Source organism: Leptodactylus fuscus, chromosome 6, assembly GCF_031893055.1.
Source record: "Leptodactylus fuscus isolate aLepFus1 chromosome 6, aLepFus1.hap2, whole genome shotgun sequence".
In the NCBI taxonomy this organism is placed as follows: domain Eukaryota; kingdom Metazoa; phylum Chordata; class Amphibia; order Anura; family Leptodactylidae; genus Leptodactylus; species Leptodactylus fuscus.
This window is the reverse complement of record NC_134270.1, coordinates 126,729,815-126,746,755: the sequence shown is the minus strand read 5'-3', so window position 1 is coordinate 126,746,755 and position 16,941 is coordinate 126,729,815. Positions and strand designations below refer to the sequence as shown.

Here is a 16,941-nt window from a genome sequence, read left to right as displayed (position 1 = left end):
CGCATGCCTGGGTAATCCAAATGTGCAGGCGTATAAAAAGATCTTTCACTCTAGAGATGCTTTAGTCTATTACGTCTGCTGCTGAAAGGATTTGTCCATCTTTGCAATCATTTTCCTACTGCAGTAATGCAACGTTACATGTAATCTTAATTAGGAATATGCTATAGTTTTATGTCTACAGCTCCAATTTGTTCTAGGAAAGATATATCTGTGTACCAATACAATAAACACTAAGTCTTCAGTAGCTGATAACTTTTAATGGCCAACTGGAAAGATGATGACAAATAGAAAGCTTTCCACATTACTTAGGTCTCTTCATCAGGCATGGTATCAAGAGACCTAAGTAGTCTGGAAAGCTTACTATTTGTCATCAGTTAGCCGTTAAAAGTTATCAACTACTGAAGACTCTCAGTTTTTATCTTTTACATCTCCAATGCAGACCTATGTGTATCTAGGTTTACACAATAAACAAGGCCTGCATAGCCCTACAAGCACAACCTTCATCTATTCCTTTCCTTTTGCTAACATACTTGGGTACATTTATTAAGATCATCATTTTGTATGGCAGTCTTAAAAGGGTTTTCCAGCCCCAAATTGAGCTTTTGGGACTGACACCTGGGCCCCACACAGATCAGCTGTTCCAGCAGCTTTTGGGTGCTGGAGGCTGCTAGTGGAAGGACAGGGGTATACCTATATGATCAGGCATTATATCTATATATTACAGCTGTAGACATAAAATGGTAAGCCATATCCTAATAAAAACTTTATATAAAGTTATGAGAAAGCAACTAATGGTTGTCCATACAAATCCAACCTACAGAAGAGTTAGAGACAATACACTGCATGCAATGGATGAACATAGAAGTATGGAAGCCCCATAGCATAACAGTTTCTTCTTGAGGGTTGCTTCACTATCTCAACATGACATATTAGGATGGGAAGACATGTATCCCTTACTTATTTCTAGTAGAAGAAATTAATATTGTGCCTCTTAAAACCCTACTGGTTCTACTTATCATCATCAGCTAATAATATATTGACTGTGGACAGAAAACCCTGTCTGAAGAAGAATGGGACCATAATGATCCACCCTGAAGGATAACAGTAACGGTATTGTATCTGCACCACTGGGAATATACTGACCATTGCCTTTATTAGATAGGACCTATTGGCCTAACATGGTGTTTCACACATTAGGCTACAGCCCTACATTGCGGAAATGTAGCTTTTTTGTTGCAGATTTTGTTGCTGTTTTTTGAGCCAAAGCCAGGAGTGGATTGAGCAAAAGGTAGAAATTTAAGACCTTTCTATATATTTCCCTTTCCATTTGTAGGCATTCTTGGTTTTGGCACAAAAAATCGCAACAAAATCTGCAATAAAAAAAGCTGTGTTTCCACAATGTGGGGCCTTAGCCTTAAAGTCTACCTTGACACTTGAGGCTATGGCATTTTACAATTATTAGATGGACTAATACACAGTCCTTGTGTTACCTTGAAGTGTTTTCTAATTCTTGCCTTCCAACAATATAGGATTATAGGGTGTACTTGTGTTTTATTTCATATTTATTAACTATGCACCTATATACATGCATATACCTATACACATATATATCAGACTTTTATCCTGACAGAATGTCCAAACCATTTATTCATCCTATGAGGCACATGTGAATATGAAGTATGTAGTGACTTAAATGACCATGACAGGAACTAAATAAAAACACATTAAAAAAGAAATTAAATAATCAAAAACATGGAAGAATTTAATATTCGTCAAGTACAAACAGCCTATGACTGTCAGGTGTTGTAAGCCAGATGGCGCTGCAGAAGATGTCAGATATGGGGTAGGGGCTGAAGTCAGGCACTGCGGTTTAACAATAGCTGAAAAGATAAGGGTTAAGAGCAGTAGCAGGAAGTTCTCCGGGTAAACAGTCATTGTCAGCAACCGCCATCATGTGAAATATATGCGGTGTAATGCATATAGAGAAAAACATCCACCAATGTCAATACTAGTACCACTATAGTAGGAGGTTGTCCAGGACCGAAATCTAGTAAATAGTATTTCTACTCTACGTCTTTAATATCTGCCATTTCTACTTGTGAATTTCATAAATTATATAAATAAAGAGGCTTATATATAGTATATATCTGTGACTTTGTGTAGTATAAGGTAGCTTTACACAGGCATTGCTTGCAATGTGTTCTGTAAACGGTTTGCCTATTCGTACATTAGCCACCAGGAGGAAAGCTAATGGCTTGGATGTCATCCCCTGTAACCTAGGAGATAATCGTTCCCTTATAGTAGGTATGTCGCTGTCAGGGCAATCGTCAAGATATATTGTGCTGGCTCTGACATATCTGTTCCCTAACACTACACAGCATGCTCATCCATCCTAGTTCCTGACCCTGCTTCCCCTCGGCCTCCCCACAATCCCAGGTTCTGTTTAAGCGAGGTGAGGACTTGCACCTGGAGATTGGAGACGGGCGCAGGGCTGGATGCCAGGGCTGCTGTGGCAAGGGTGCGGTTGAGCAATGGATTGGGTGGGTTAATGCTCGGCGGGTGAGTTGCTTTCCAGTAGGCTTCTAAGTATTCCGCCAGGTGCTCGCAGGCATCCTCGAGCTGGTTCTCATCCAGAATGATGTCAAACATTTCCTGTCAGCGCAAGAGAGGTCAATACCGTTATTATATTGCTTCCCTCCAATGTCTGTCTACAAATAATGACACAAAAAATGATCAGTGCTCAAGAGCTGTCATTCAGGCAGTAATAGCAATAAGGCAGTAATGCCTCATATCCCAAGCTCATTTATTAAGTTTCTATGGATCAGTGTGGAATAGGCATTATCTAGCCAGGCCTAATGTTGCGGACTAAAATGGAAACAATCCATTCACGTTAAAGGAACAGATTGTGTTTGTTTATTGAGCAGGACATGAACTTGTCACAGTAGCTGAGCATTACTCCGTGTTCTACCGGGCATGACTGCCAGGAATGCTGACACTCACCGGAGGGCACTGAGCCAGTTTATCTGCTGCCACCATCTGTACATTTAAATGCTTTGCTTGCGACTTCCCTCTGGATTTTATCAGCCTATGTAATACCTGGGGAGGGAGAATAGACATCATATAGGGCATTATAGGAATCTGTTCTATAAAAGAATAGAGATACATTGTTAAAGAGAAAAATGACAAAAAATACATAATATATCTATGCAACGCCGAGTTCACATGCCTGCCAGACATTCAGTTGTTCTGTTTTGTCATAGGAACAGAGGAATGGAAAAACGTCGCCAATGAAGCCCGACAAATCTCACTGACTATGATGAAATCAGCTGGGTTGTGTCAGTGTTAGATATTTTGCCGTACAAAGAGGTGCAGCATACAGGAATTTTTTATCCATGATTTTTTATGGAATCTGCAGTGGAAGCTCCTAGTAAACCCTTCAGTGCAGATGTGATTGGAGACTTTGTTTATTCATTTGCCACCCATAGATGACCTTGCCAAAGTATGTTAGTAATGCCATTTGCACTATAAGGACCAGTTCACACGGAGTTAACGCGCTCGCATTCTGGCACATATACACGTGTCAGAATATGAGCGCTCAAAACAGATCCCATTCAGTTCAATGGCTTTTTACGGGCATATAACGCACGTAATTTTGCGCGCACAATTTTGCGGCAGCAAAATTACGTGTGTTATACATCCGTAATGACCCATTGAAATGAATGGGATCTGTTTTGAGCGCTCATATTCTGACACGTGTATATGTGTCAGAATGCGAACGCGTTAACCCTGTGTGAACTGGCCTTAACAACTCTTGTCTGTTTTAGTTCATGATAAGTCAGGTTGCCACAACTAGCTACATTTGACCATATTAAAAGATTGTCTTAATAGGACAACCTTTGATTTGCCCTGTTAAGACATGTGGATGTCATGGAGAAGATTGATCAGCTCGCACATAATGGTTGGCATGTAAGATTCTATTCAGATGACTGATGTGCAAAGTAGCTGGGAAAAATGGTACTGGTTCACAGCCATTGTTGCATCTGTGTGGCATCAGTTTTTATAGATTCACCATAGATTTGAGTCTATGCCATGAAAATGGGCAAAAATAGGACATTATATTTTTTGACAATCCATTACAATTGTCATGAGAATAGCCCAATGCACATGAATTGCTCTTCATGCAGCCATGTGAATGAATTTCTATGACATCCTATCCTATCCTATCCTATCCTATCCTATCCTATACTATACTATACTATATTTTCCCTCCAGTGGACATGGTGAGTGAAATCCATGGCTTCCCATTGATAACTGCTGAATTTTTGGGGCTTCTTGAGTTTTCTTAGATTGTAATTATGTCAACCTGATTTAATATGGATTAATCCAGAACTAATTTTGGGAAGCTCTATTGGATGCTGTATCTACTGAACAGTGGTGTATCTAGGAATGGTGGGGCCTCGTGGCGAACTTTTGACAAACTTTTTTCTGAAAAGACCCCCGAGTATAATGATAATGTTTGGTGGCTTCACGGCCCGCAGCCTTACTTACTGATCCTGGCTCATGCACACAGCCTCTGCAAAAGAAGAAGCCGTGAGCAGGAGCCAAGATGGGTAAGTAAATAGGTCCCGTTACTTGCTGGAGTTACTCCAGGAAGTAACAGACTATTAACAAAAAAAAATGCAGTGGTAGAGGCTGCCGCCAGGCCCCCTGGTGTCTTGGGCCTTGTGGCAGCCGCTACTGCTGCTACCCTGATAGTTACGCCCCTGGTACTGAAGTATTCTCACTTCTAATCTTCATATCTCCATACAAAAGTACAGCTGTATAGTAACACATGGAGGCCATATACATCCATACTTGAGAGCAATAAGGCATCTGTGTGCTACCGTACAGGCAAACATCTCTGCTTGAGGAGATACAACCATAACTGTCATTATAAACTAGTATTTTCCAACAGGCAAATAATGGACTATGTTAAGTGGAGACCCTAAAATAAGTGGTCAGTGCTCTGATGTCTCAGAAAGATACCCCCTGGGGGGCAGAATGAACACTATGCTGGAAACTTTCAATAGAGATTCCAAAAACACATCACAAGTCTCATATTTGTAAAACATCTCCAATTTTTTTCTTTAAACATTGGTCTTTAAAAGGGCATTTAGAGGGATGTGATGGTGACATATTTATAGGCAAATGTACAATGAATTATTCATTGAGCTAAACCATTTTTTAGCTATAGCATTGACAATATTGCTTTGAAACCTGAATCACACATAATGGTGAGTAATAGTAGTGCTAATATTACTGGAGTACGAGTGGTGCATTATGGGATGTTATGTCAGTACAGAGTGTGACAAAGACATTGCTAGTCACTAGACAAGTGTGATTCAATGCAGCAGTCATTCAACTCCAATATCCAACAATAATGTATAGGGAAATACATGCATTTTGGCAGCAATAGCTGTTCTTTACCACATAAAACACTTTATTGTCGGCACACCTTCTGTAATACTCACTTTAGGAGAGGTGATCTTAATATACACGATAATCGGTGCCAGCGAAGTCTTGGCTAGCTGAGCTGGGTGGTTAATTGTGTCTGCATCAAGTGCCACCAATTGCAATGTCCTAGCTAACTCGAAAATGCGTTCAATCTCACTCTGCACCTCCGCTGTACTCGGTGAGCAAGGAGAAATAGGACAGTCTCAGTTACAGTATACAACTGCATTTAATACCATCACAACAAATAATGGGAAATATTATGGCTTAACGGAGAAAAAAAATGTTAACATGCTCTTTAGCTAAATTAAAAGGTAAAAAGGTTATTAGCGTATGTCTGTGCTGTATGAGATATGATATAGTAAAATTACAGGCTCAATACCTTGAGAGATTCTCAAACAACATGCCGCCCCCTACCCCAACCCCGTTGATCTTTATCAGATGATGAAAATACAGATCACCAGATACATAGCTATCATATATACAAAAAAATGCCAAGTAGAATGTAGATATTGTTGGCTTTGGGGTTTAAAATTCCTATGACAACATTGTACCAGTAGTACAGCATCAGGCTTTGGGCCTGCTTTTCACTCTGCATAATCTTTAGTATATTTGTGATTATAGACTGCATACCTCTGAAGAAGTCTATAGTCATCAGAACAAAGTATCTTTCAAGAACATAAATATATGTATGGCATTCTAGAGTATGAACCAGTGTAAGAAAAGAAGGCGCTGTAGCATCTTCCCAAGCACTGCAGCCCCTTCAAGCGGCTGAAAAAACTGATATTGATGGCCTAAATCTTGATAGACCATTTTACATATCCCTGTCCCCACACTACTGCAGATCATATACCGGGTCCTAATCCTGACGTCTCTTTGTCCATATATTCACGTCGCAATCTTTACTGCCATTCCTCAATTGTCCAGGGCACTCACCAAGACTAGAGCGTGTGTTAGACCTCTCCATGATGTTGTGCTTGCTGGGATTATTCAGGACAGAACGTTTGGCAAGAGAGATGTCCGCAGTGACCCGAGTGATGGAAATCCTGATTAAAAGACCATAAATACTAATTAAAAATGGCGCAGACCAAAACTGGCACAGAAGAGAATAGTGCAAGCATATGTATCATATATATAGCATCAAGCTTTTATTTTTGCATGCTTTTCTCATGATTGATTTATATGTCAGAAGTGTTACTTTATTTATATGTAGCACACGTTGCATTAAAATTTTGCCATTTTTGCAAACATAAACAACTTTACAAATGTGTCCAGACGTTATAAAGGTCACAAATGTCCCTATTTGTAGCCCAAGATGTAATGAAGAACTGAAAGGAATGTATTCCTCTATGTGTACACACTACATGCATTGTGTTACCAAGGCTGTAATGTTGTACAATGAATTCATCATTGCCACATTTACTGCTAAGTGATTCATTAATGTCACTCAGAGTTATTACAACTACACAGTGTACAGAGCTGGAAACAAAAGGCTTCATACAATGTGGAAACTACTCTCCTATTTCTATGCCTGCATTTTAGGAGTTTTCTCATGATAAACCCTTTCACTATACCCTATTCGGATACATGGACGTCATAGAGGGGGTCTCTTGTACTCGCTCTTTCAGAACTAGCATGTTCGTGTTATTTGAATGGCTGCCGTGTAAAAGTACATTGGTCATGTATGACTGGCTGCGGTTTGAGTTTCTAAAGCCAGGATCACTGCTTTGGTTTACAGCGATCCTATCATTGAATACCATTTTTTTCTGACCAACACGTAGGAATAGCCTTAAGAAAGACTATTCTTCTCCTAACTTTAGATGTCTTCTCCGCACTTCCGTTCAGTAGAAATCCGGGTTTTCTTCGGTATGCAAATGAGTTCTCTCGCAGCACTGGGGGCGTCCCCAATGCTGTGAGAGAATTCTCCAGTGACGCCTTTATCTTCTTCTGGAACGCCCTCTCCCTGTGTCTTCTTCCCTCCTGGGTTTCAATCTTCTAGGCCTTGGGCAGAGCTGACTGCGCATGCCCGGGCCACAAGAAAATGGCCGCTTACACAGTAAGCTGGTGTATGCAACCATTTTCTTGTGGCCACTTACACAGTAAGCTGGTGTAAGCGGCCATTTTCTTGTGGTCTGGGCATGCGCAGTTGGCTCTACCCGAGGCCTAGAAGATTAAAACCCAGGATGGAAGAAGACCGTTCAGGAAGGGAGAGGTCGTTCCTGAAGAAGAGAGAACTCATTTGCATACCGAAGAAAACCCGGATTTCAACCGAATGGCGTGGCGGAGAAGACATCTAAAGGTAGGAGAAGAATTTTCTTAAGGCTATTCCTACGTTTTAGTCAGAAAAAAGGGTATCCATGATAGGATCCCTTTAACAATGGGTTGTCCTTAGGAGTCATATAGGTAATTTATTAATAGTAGAATTGTCATACTTAAAAGGGAGTCTCTCACCAGAACCCCGACCTGCAGGTAGATAGGCTGCCTGAAGCATAATGTGTTTTGTTCCTGTAAATCGGGGCTTCCATTGCCCTTTTTGCCAATATGAAAATGAGCTCTTTGGAGCAACAAGCACATTATTTATCACCTCTTAGGAGTATCTGCAATGCCCTGGTTGTTCCAAAGAGCTAATCTGCATATTGACAAAAAACAAAGGCAAGGCAATTTGCATGGTGAAAACTCAGTTTGATTCAGGTGGGCCTAGCTTATATACGACAGACTCCCTTTATAATTGTTCATAGACGGTGCGGATATAGCAGTAATACAGCCTAAATACACATCAGAAAAAACTAAGAATCCAAGAGGGAGCTGTATTGTTTTTTGTACGACAGCACAATAGCCTGCAGTCACTGTCACGTCGTCGTGTCTTTTATGAAAGTGACATGCAGAATGGCACTCGTGATGGATGTTCTCACTAGTTTTCTGAAATATATCCACTTACATATGAGATATTGTCTAATTTTAAATGACAGGGGCAATAGCTCAAATGCTTACTACTATATTATTATTATTTAGACTGACTTTCAGTCCTGGCTTTATGGCTCACTGCTGCCCACTAGTGGTCACATACAGGTTTATGTTAGAGAGCAATCAGTTCTGCATTTTGTATGTATAAAGGAGTTAGGTAATGCAGAAAGCATATTACATAGGGTATAACTTTACATTCTGCATGTGCTTTATAATAGCCATAACCCACATTTATAGACATTTTACTAAAATACTGCTAAAATGCTCAGGATCCCTGCAGCAATGTTAAACAAATGTGTATGACCTCTCACAACTAAATACACAACAGCCTGTAAATGATACACAGTATTATAGCAGTTAAACAAATTAGAAGGGGTTGTCTCTAAAGTAAATATATAGATAAAAGAGAAATGAATGAGAAATATTAAAGTTTAAAGGGTATTAGGGGCCCCACATGGTGTAAACACAGCATTTTACAGTCATTGAAAATCTAGCGAATCCCATCCACACATTGCAAAAAAATACGTGCAGTGGATACACATTTATTTCTAACACCATTGCGGTTTTGGAAACCGAAACATTTCAATTACACCTACGGAAATGCCAATCGTTTCCCTATAGGTATAATAGTAGCAGAAAGTCTGCAGAGCAGTAGCGTAACTAGGAATGGCGGGGCCCCAAGGCAAATATTTGAAAAGACCCCCAAGTATAATGAGAACGGTGTTTGTGGGGTTTGCTGGTCTGCGGCCTTACTTACTGATCCAGGTTCATGCTTACAGCTTCCTCCGCAGAAGAATAAGCGCCGGTGGCTGTGAGCCATGATCCATCAGGTAACGGCCTATTGAAAAAAAAAAAAAATCCGCAGCGGTAGTGGCTGCCACCGTGCCCCCTACTGTCCCAGGCCCTGTGGTGGCCGGTACCCCAGTAGTTACGCCCCTGCCACAAAGGTTTCCTGTGAAAAGCGCTGTGGGAAAAACTGTGATGCATTGCCGCTGTAGTTTTTCCCTCAGTGCTTTTTTGCCATGGCCCGGGGCCTTAACATTAATGGAGTTTTCATCAAGGCTTTGCACTTAGAAAAGGCCTAGTTTTGGGTTGTCAGTAGAAAGGTTTCTTCCAAAGCTTTTTTTCCGTTCCTGGCTTGTTGCCGTCAAGGCAATGCATCACGTTTTTTTCCCACAGCACTTTGCACAGAAAATTTGCAGAGTTTTCCTTTGCGGACTTTCTGCTTCCATTATACCTTTAGGGAAACTGACGGCATTTACAGATGTATAATTTACATGCCGCAATGTCCAAAACCACAGCGTGTATTGTGTGTATTTTTCCGCAAGTTGGGGATGGGATTACTGCTTGAGACTGCCCACTTGACAGTAGTGAGGCTGATTAGCATATCAGCTTCCAAAACTAATAGCACTGGAAGCCAGAGAAAAAAATTCAACTGTGCTGGAATCAGTAAGTGGAGCCTATTAAAGGATGCAAATGAGCTGGTGGAGGAGGTAAAACGTCGTCCTAAATGCAGGATCACTCTAAATCCTCCAAAGCAATCCTTAAGCTGAGTTCACACAGAGTTTTTTGATGCAGAATCTGCCTCCGAATTAGGCTCCAAAAAAACACCTCCCATTGACTTTAATGGGAGCTGTTCACTTCTTTTTTCCGTTATCGTTTTTTCCTGCTCGCAGAAAAAAAAGCAAGCTGCCCTATCTTGCTGTGGATTCTGCAGCTGAATCAGCCGCAAGCCTCCCTCCCGATTAGGCCCATTCATTTGGGCCTAATCCGGAGCGGAATTCCATGACGGGATGCCGATGCACTGCACCAGCATTCTGTTGTGGCTAGCTGCGCACAATGTTCACACGCAGAATGCAAACTGAACATACCCATAAAGTTCCCTTTTAAGGCCGGGGCCCTACGTGGCATAAACGCCACGATTTGGCCCAGTTTTGGAAATCGCTGCATGCCAATTATACCTATGGAAATGCAGGTGGTTTTCCCATAGGTACTACTGTAACAAAGTCTGCGGAGGAAACCTCTGAAAAGTTTCTGTCTAGAGCACTGCGGGATGAACCGCAATGTGTTGCCGCCACAGTTTTCCCTCTGCGCTTTCTTGCTGCGGGATGCCACGTGGGGCTTAGCATAAATAAACCTTTAAATTTTAGTTTTGAGGCAAACCCAGACTTTAATGGCATAGGCTGTTTCTGATATGCTGTAGGTAGAACAAAGGCAGAATTACAGTGCCTGTGGATACCCTCCAAGACAAATATGGAAAATATTGTGTTTTTGGAATATTTCTTTAATAGTTTATTTTCTAACGCTAAACACCAGATTGATATTTGGATCTCATTTCAGACAGAATGAGGAGGAGCTGAATAATCCTTGGATTAAGGTATCATATGGACTGTCCAGAGCAGTTACGCTGATATTCGCATATAAATAGTCCTGATTTATGCTGAGCTGGTGGGAACGTGGCCTGCAGAGCGCCTCCTGGAATGAGTTACTCATGTTCCTGGGTGACTTTGTACAAAGCCTCGCTATCTCTCTAACACCACACCAAGAATATTACATGAGGTTTGGGGATTTCCATGCCATTTTAATCTTGATATTTCTGTCTCATCACATGACATCAAGTTTATTACCACACATTTTAAAATAAATTCAAAAGAAACGTGACTACTTAAAATAATCTGCACTGCCTACACCCAGAAGAGGCATTTTCTGGGCTAAGAAAATATGGCAGCTGTTTCCCAGAGGCAACGCTGCTATTTACCATAGGCAGAGGGTAGCATTACAGATGAGCCTTGTTTATGTGTAGGGTAAAGGAGCATTTGCACAAGAAAAAACACAGTCCACAGCTCACCATAAATCTTAAAGAGAATCAGCTAGACCAAGAGTGCACGAAAAAATACACCCCCGGCTGGGGTGGAACAATGCAAGAACCCAGTAGAAAAATATTCCTTCAGCACAAGAGGTCTATAGTAAAACTTGACTTTTATTGGAAAAATATAAAAAATAGGTACCAGACATAGGAAAAAAGATGTAGAAAAACTTACATGGTCAATTCCAAGTATGCATGTATGGTTGAAGACAGACAAGCCTACGCGTTTCGGGACATCCGTCCCTTACTCATGGCAATACTACTGCGTCTGTTACACTGGAGCTATAAATAGGTAAGCTCACAGGTGTGAAATTAGCATACAGCTGGCATATAATTAAAAACAAATGTTGACTAAAACAAAAACATGCAGAATAAATATACACACATACAATACACGGAGGACAATCCTAAGCGAAGAGACAAGAAATGGCAACACATCAACATAATGACATAAGGCAAAGATTAATATGGACAAAAAGCCGTATTTAAAAGGACACAAGCAATGGATTAGGTTATAAAAACCACCCCTAACTAAACGTCAAGAGCACTCACCAAAAAGAAAAGATCCACCTGCAGGATCATATAACATCATTGCATGGTGATGAAGAAGTCTTTGTGATCAAAAATCCCAAGGAATATACATATAACCACAGGTTTCTATATGGTGAGAGGAAGGCGTCTCAGTAACTATGGCATCCAAAGAAGACACATGATCCTCCAGTCACATGATCGGGATTCTTAGCCAGAATGTTCCACATAGAAAAATATATACATGGCTTGTGAACACTTGGTCTGTGGTTGCATGCCACAGACCAAAGGATCAAAATGCTGTACAAAGAATAATGGTAATTAGCAAGTAAGTATAAAAAATACACATGTATATATACATATATATATATATATATATATATATATATATATATATATATATATATATATATATAAAACAGAACAAAAAAAAAAAAATTTGTGAAAAATAAAAAAAATAAAAAAATATATAAAAATATAAAAAAAACAAAAAAAAACAACATTAAAATTTTTGGTACTATTCCGTTATCGGGCCAGCAGCAGCGCAGTTCAGCAGCAGCTTTCGGGACAGCAGTTCAGCAGCGGGAATTACAATGACATCCGAGGACTGCTGGCCCGATGCTTGTGCCCAGTAACCAGTACATCGATGACCCCCCTCCCCCATCCTTCTCCTCCTGCCAGTGCTGCCCCCCAGCTCTCCTTACATCTTCCCCGTACCCTCTCCCCGCCACACGACTAGGCCTCACCTCAGCGCTAGTACCGAGACCGAAAGGAAAGACACCGGGGCTCAATCCAGGCCCTGACAAGAAACACGCCGACTATAGGAACGGTGAGCTACAGCGAGCCGGAGGGACAAACTTTCTGCAGCGTCCGGCGGCTATCTAGTAGCATTCATTGCTCAAGATTTACGGTGAGGCCTATTACAGGGAGAGGGTACGGGGCAGATGTAAGAAGAGCTGGGGGGCAGCACTGGAAGGAAGAGGAGGATGAGGGCATCGATCGATGTACTGCCTACTACACACAAGCACGGCCTCTATCATCGGGCCAGCATCGGCTTAGTCATGTGGCGGGGAGAGGGTACGGGGTAGATGTAAGGAGAGCTGGGGGGCAGCACTGGAAGGAGGAGGAGATGGAGGGGGGGTCATTGATGTACTGGCTACTGGGCACAAGCATCGGGCCAGCAGTCCTCGGATGTCATTGTAATTCCCGCTGCTGAACTGAACTGCTGTCCCGAAAGCTGGTGCTGAAATGCGCTGCTGCTGGCCCGATAACGGAATAGTACCAAATTTTTTTTTTTTTTTTAAAAATATAATAAAAAAAAAAATTAAATAAAAAAATAAATATATATATACACATATATACATATATATGGAAAATAAATAAATAAATAAATTTCTTAATAAAAATATATTAAATCTGATTTGAAATTTAACCCTTTGGGGAAACGTGTGCCAAGCTCAAAAATCCAGAACGCCTCCCGCTTGAGCACCTTCCTCCGCCAGTCACCACCTCGGGTTGGTCGATTAACATGCTCAATTGCACAGAAGCAGAATGATGATGTGTTGCCATTGTGATGCAAAATAAAGTGTTTGGACGCCCCAGATACATTATTGGCAGCAGATTTATTGCAGTCAGACAAGTGTTCCGAGATTCGAATCTTCAGAGGCCGGATAGTGCACCCCACATAAAATAAATTGCAAATATTGCACCAAATTAAATATATAACATGATCCGTTTTACAATTTAAAAATTGTTTGATGCAATATTTTTTATGTGTGTGCACATTTTCAAAAAATATATATATATATATATTTTTTTTTTTCACAAATTTTTTTTTTTTGTTCTGTTATATATATATATATATATATATATATACACACGTGTATTTTTTATACTTACTTGCTAATTACCATTATTCTTTGTACAGCATTTTGATCCTTTGGTCTGTGGCATGCAACCACAGACCAAGTGTTCACAAGCCATGTATATATTTTTCTATGTGGAACATTCTGGCTAAGAATCCCGATCATGTGACTCGCATCATGTGACTGGAGGATCATGTGTCTTCTTTGGATGCCATAGTTACTGAGACGCCTTCCTCTCACCATATAGAAACCTGTGGTTATATGTATATTCCTTGGGATTTTTGATCACAAAGACTTCTTCATCACCATGCAATGATGTTATATGATCCTGCAGGTGGATCTTTTCTTTTTGGTGAGTGCTCTTGACGTTTAGTTAGGGGTGGTTTTTATAACCTAATCCATTGCTTGTGTCCTTTTAAATACGGCTTTTTGTCCATATTAATCTTTGCCTTATGTCATTATGTTGATGTGTTGCCATTTCTTGTCTCTTCGCTTAGGATTGTCCTCCGTGTATTGTATGTGTGTATATTTATTCTGCATGTTTTTGTTTTAGTCAACATTTGTTTTTAATTATATGCCAGCTGTATGCTAATTTCACACCTGTGAGCTTACCTATTTATAGCTCCAGTGTAACAGACGCAGTAGTATTGCCATGAGTAAGGGACGGATGTCCCGAAACGCGTAGGCTTGTCTGTCTTCAACCATACATGCATACTTGGAATTGACCATGTAAGTTTTTCTACATCTTTTTTCCTATGTCTGGTACCTATTTTTTATATTTTTCCAATAAAAGTCAAGTTTTACTATAGACCTCTTGTGCTGAAGGAATATTTTTCTACTGGGTTCTTTTAAAGGAGCATTTACACGTAGGAATTTGATGCTGAATCCACCTAAAATTTCACCTGAAATCTGCTTCACATTCATTTCATTCGAAGGCAGTAGCTGATCTTTTCACTTAGCAGAAAAAATAAGCATCCTATTTGCACTTCAGGCAGATTCCGCCTGGGAATCCCATTGAATAGGAGGTAGAAAATACACCTTTTCTTTCAATGTGGAATTTGTCAAAATCTGCTTGCAGAGTTTGGCCCTACCCAATAAGGGCAAAATATAGCGTCAAATTCATATGTGTGAACACCCCCTAAACTTTTTGAAGCATTGTCCCTAAACTGGTTCACACAATGTAAATTAATCACAAAATTACTTTCCTATAGCATAATAAGAATAAGACAAACTCTCCTTTATACATTTTCTATTGCCTTCTACTCAAATGGGTTGTCATACAATCACCACTTTATCCACAGGATAAATAAGGTTTCACCTTTGGTGGTCCCTACTGTTCATGAGAACATGGGTTTAATTCACTCCCAATTATATGGAGTGATGGTTGTCTATGTGCACTGACACTCCTCTTATTGTAGAAGAGACTGAGAGCCAAGTGCAGCATTCAGTTACCTTCATCAGTCCCATAAAATATAAAAGGGGTGGCAAAGTGCACGTACAACCACTGCTCCAAGGCGGACATGTGATGCCTGTTCTCGTCATCAGTCAGGGTCCTGGTGGTAGTGGTGTAGACAGAAGTGATCAGGTATGATTGGGAGACAACCCCTTCAAAGACCTCTTTTATTTACGACTACCCTTTCAATCCAAAGTAGTGAACACAATGTAAGGGTAAGTTCACACAGAGATTTTTGGTCAGGATTTTGAGGCCGTATCCACCTCAAAATCCTGACCAAAAAGACGGCTCCCACTGAAATCAGGAGTTTTTTCCAGGAGCCGTTTCTTCCGGCTCCCAGAAAAAAGAAGTGTGATGCCCATTCATTGGGCCTAATCTGGAGCAGAGTGCGCGGCTGGATGCCAGTGCAGTGCGTGGCTGGATGCTGGTGCAGTGCGCCGGCATTCAGCCGCGGCTACCCGTTTTTTGGACTGGAAGGTTCCGGTCCAAAAAACCCCGTCTGAACTTACCGTAACTCTTGCAATAAAGAGCTTCATTACAGACTTGTCAACTCACCTGGAATTCCCAGGTTTTCAGGTCAACTCACCCATTCACCCCATGAATAGTCACTTCCACCTAACTGTAGGCTCATTATTATTTGCTGCACTGTGAAGTCAGCTCAGTGCTGTGAATATTAATGAGGAGGATCCTGGGAAATCCTCTATCAATGTAAAGTTTATTAGTTTCAATAGAGGTTTTTACTTACAAGTTGCAATAGTATCGTACTGTGCCTACATAATGTATTAGTATATCAGATAGCTAATACAATAAAATATATGCAATGTACTGGTATATAGAGACATTTCTCTATATATCATAGAGATGCAGAGAAAGAAAAAGCTTGGTATGAAAAAAAAAAACGTGTAAAATATTTAAAGGAATCGCTAAATGGCTTAAATAATAATATCACAATTGTTAATTTTAATTTGCTAGTAACAATCTGGGGTCTGATATTATTATATGGGGTCTGGATATATTTATATTTATCAAGGCCACTCCCCTTAAAAGGACATTCCCATTTTGACGCAACTTGCCCTTTGTAAATTCCCCTGTGAAGGGCTCTCCCAAGTAGACATCTCGCTTGTCATTGGTTGTTGTCAGTGCTGACATATTACTACAGGCTTATACATGAGGCAGTGTATTTCCAATACAAACACTCAGGGGACCTATGACAGGGCTGCTGGCTTATTTTGTTGTTACAGCTAGAACCACCTGCCACCTGGTAAAGAATAATGAAAGATCCTCACACCAGGAAAGTAAGAGCAAGCAGAAAATCCTGACTTCAACAAAAGATGAATCTTCAGTTATTTTCCCTGGAGAAAACACTTGCCTATAATAATTCTTTTTATAACCTGTACTTAAAGGGGTTGTCCGATATAACCTAAAATCCCTACACAAATCTAAACACCCTCCTACTTTCTAAAGAACATTGATTATCAAAAATGTATAGTTACCCATATCCTTGAGGCAGTCAAGTGACCACCCCTGGGACATATTCTGATTATCTGGTGGCGATCCGTTTCCGGAAATGCGTCACTACTACTCCCCATCCCATCCACCCCATCATACTTACCCATCTTCTTCCTGTCTGGGCTTCCTTCCCTGGGGGAACAGTTCTTCCTCCTCTGATGACGTTGTTCACGCATGCACAATAGAAGCAGTGAAGCTGACAATACATCTCTATTGCCCAAGCTGGGAGCATGCACAATAGAGAAATATTGAAGGCTACGGACACA

At 40.7% G+C, this 16,941-nt stretch overlaps 1 protein-coding gene across 2 annotated transcripts in view; it reads right to left on the bottom strand.

Moving 5' to 3' along the window:
- Nucleotides 1-1,736: 1,736 nt before the first annotated feature.
- The window catches only part of CACNB1 (calcium voltage-gated channel auxiliary subunit beta 1), a 64,168-nt gene continuing 48,963 nt past the window's right edge, over nt 1,737-16,941 (bottom strand). For both annotated transcript variants that reach the window (XM_075278300.1, XM_075278301.1), the window contains 4 exons: nt 6,427-6,536; nt 5,511-5,662; nt 3,001-3,096; nt 1,737-2,652 (listed from right to left, as the gene is read on the bottom strand). In XM_075278300.1, coding sequence (XP_075134401.1) covers nt 2,371-2,652; nt 3,001-3,096; nt 5,511-5,662; nt 6,427-6,536 — 640 coding nt within the window. In that variant the 3' untranslated portion in view covers nt 1,737-2,370. The remainder of the gene's footprint in view (nt 2,653-3,000; nt 3,097-5,510; nt 5,663-6,426; nt 6,537-16,941) is intronic.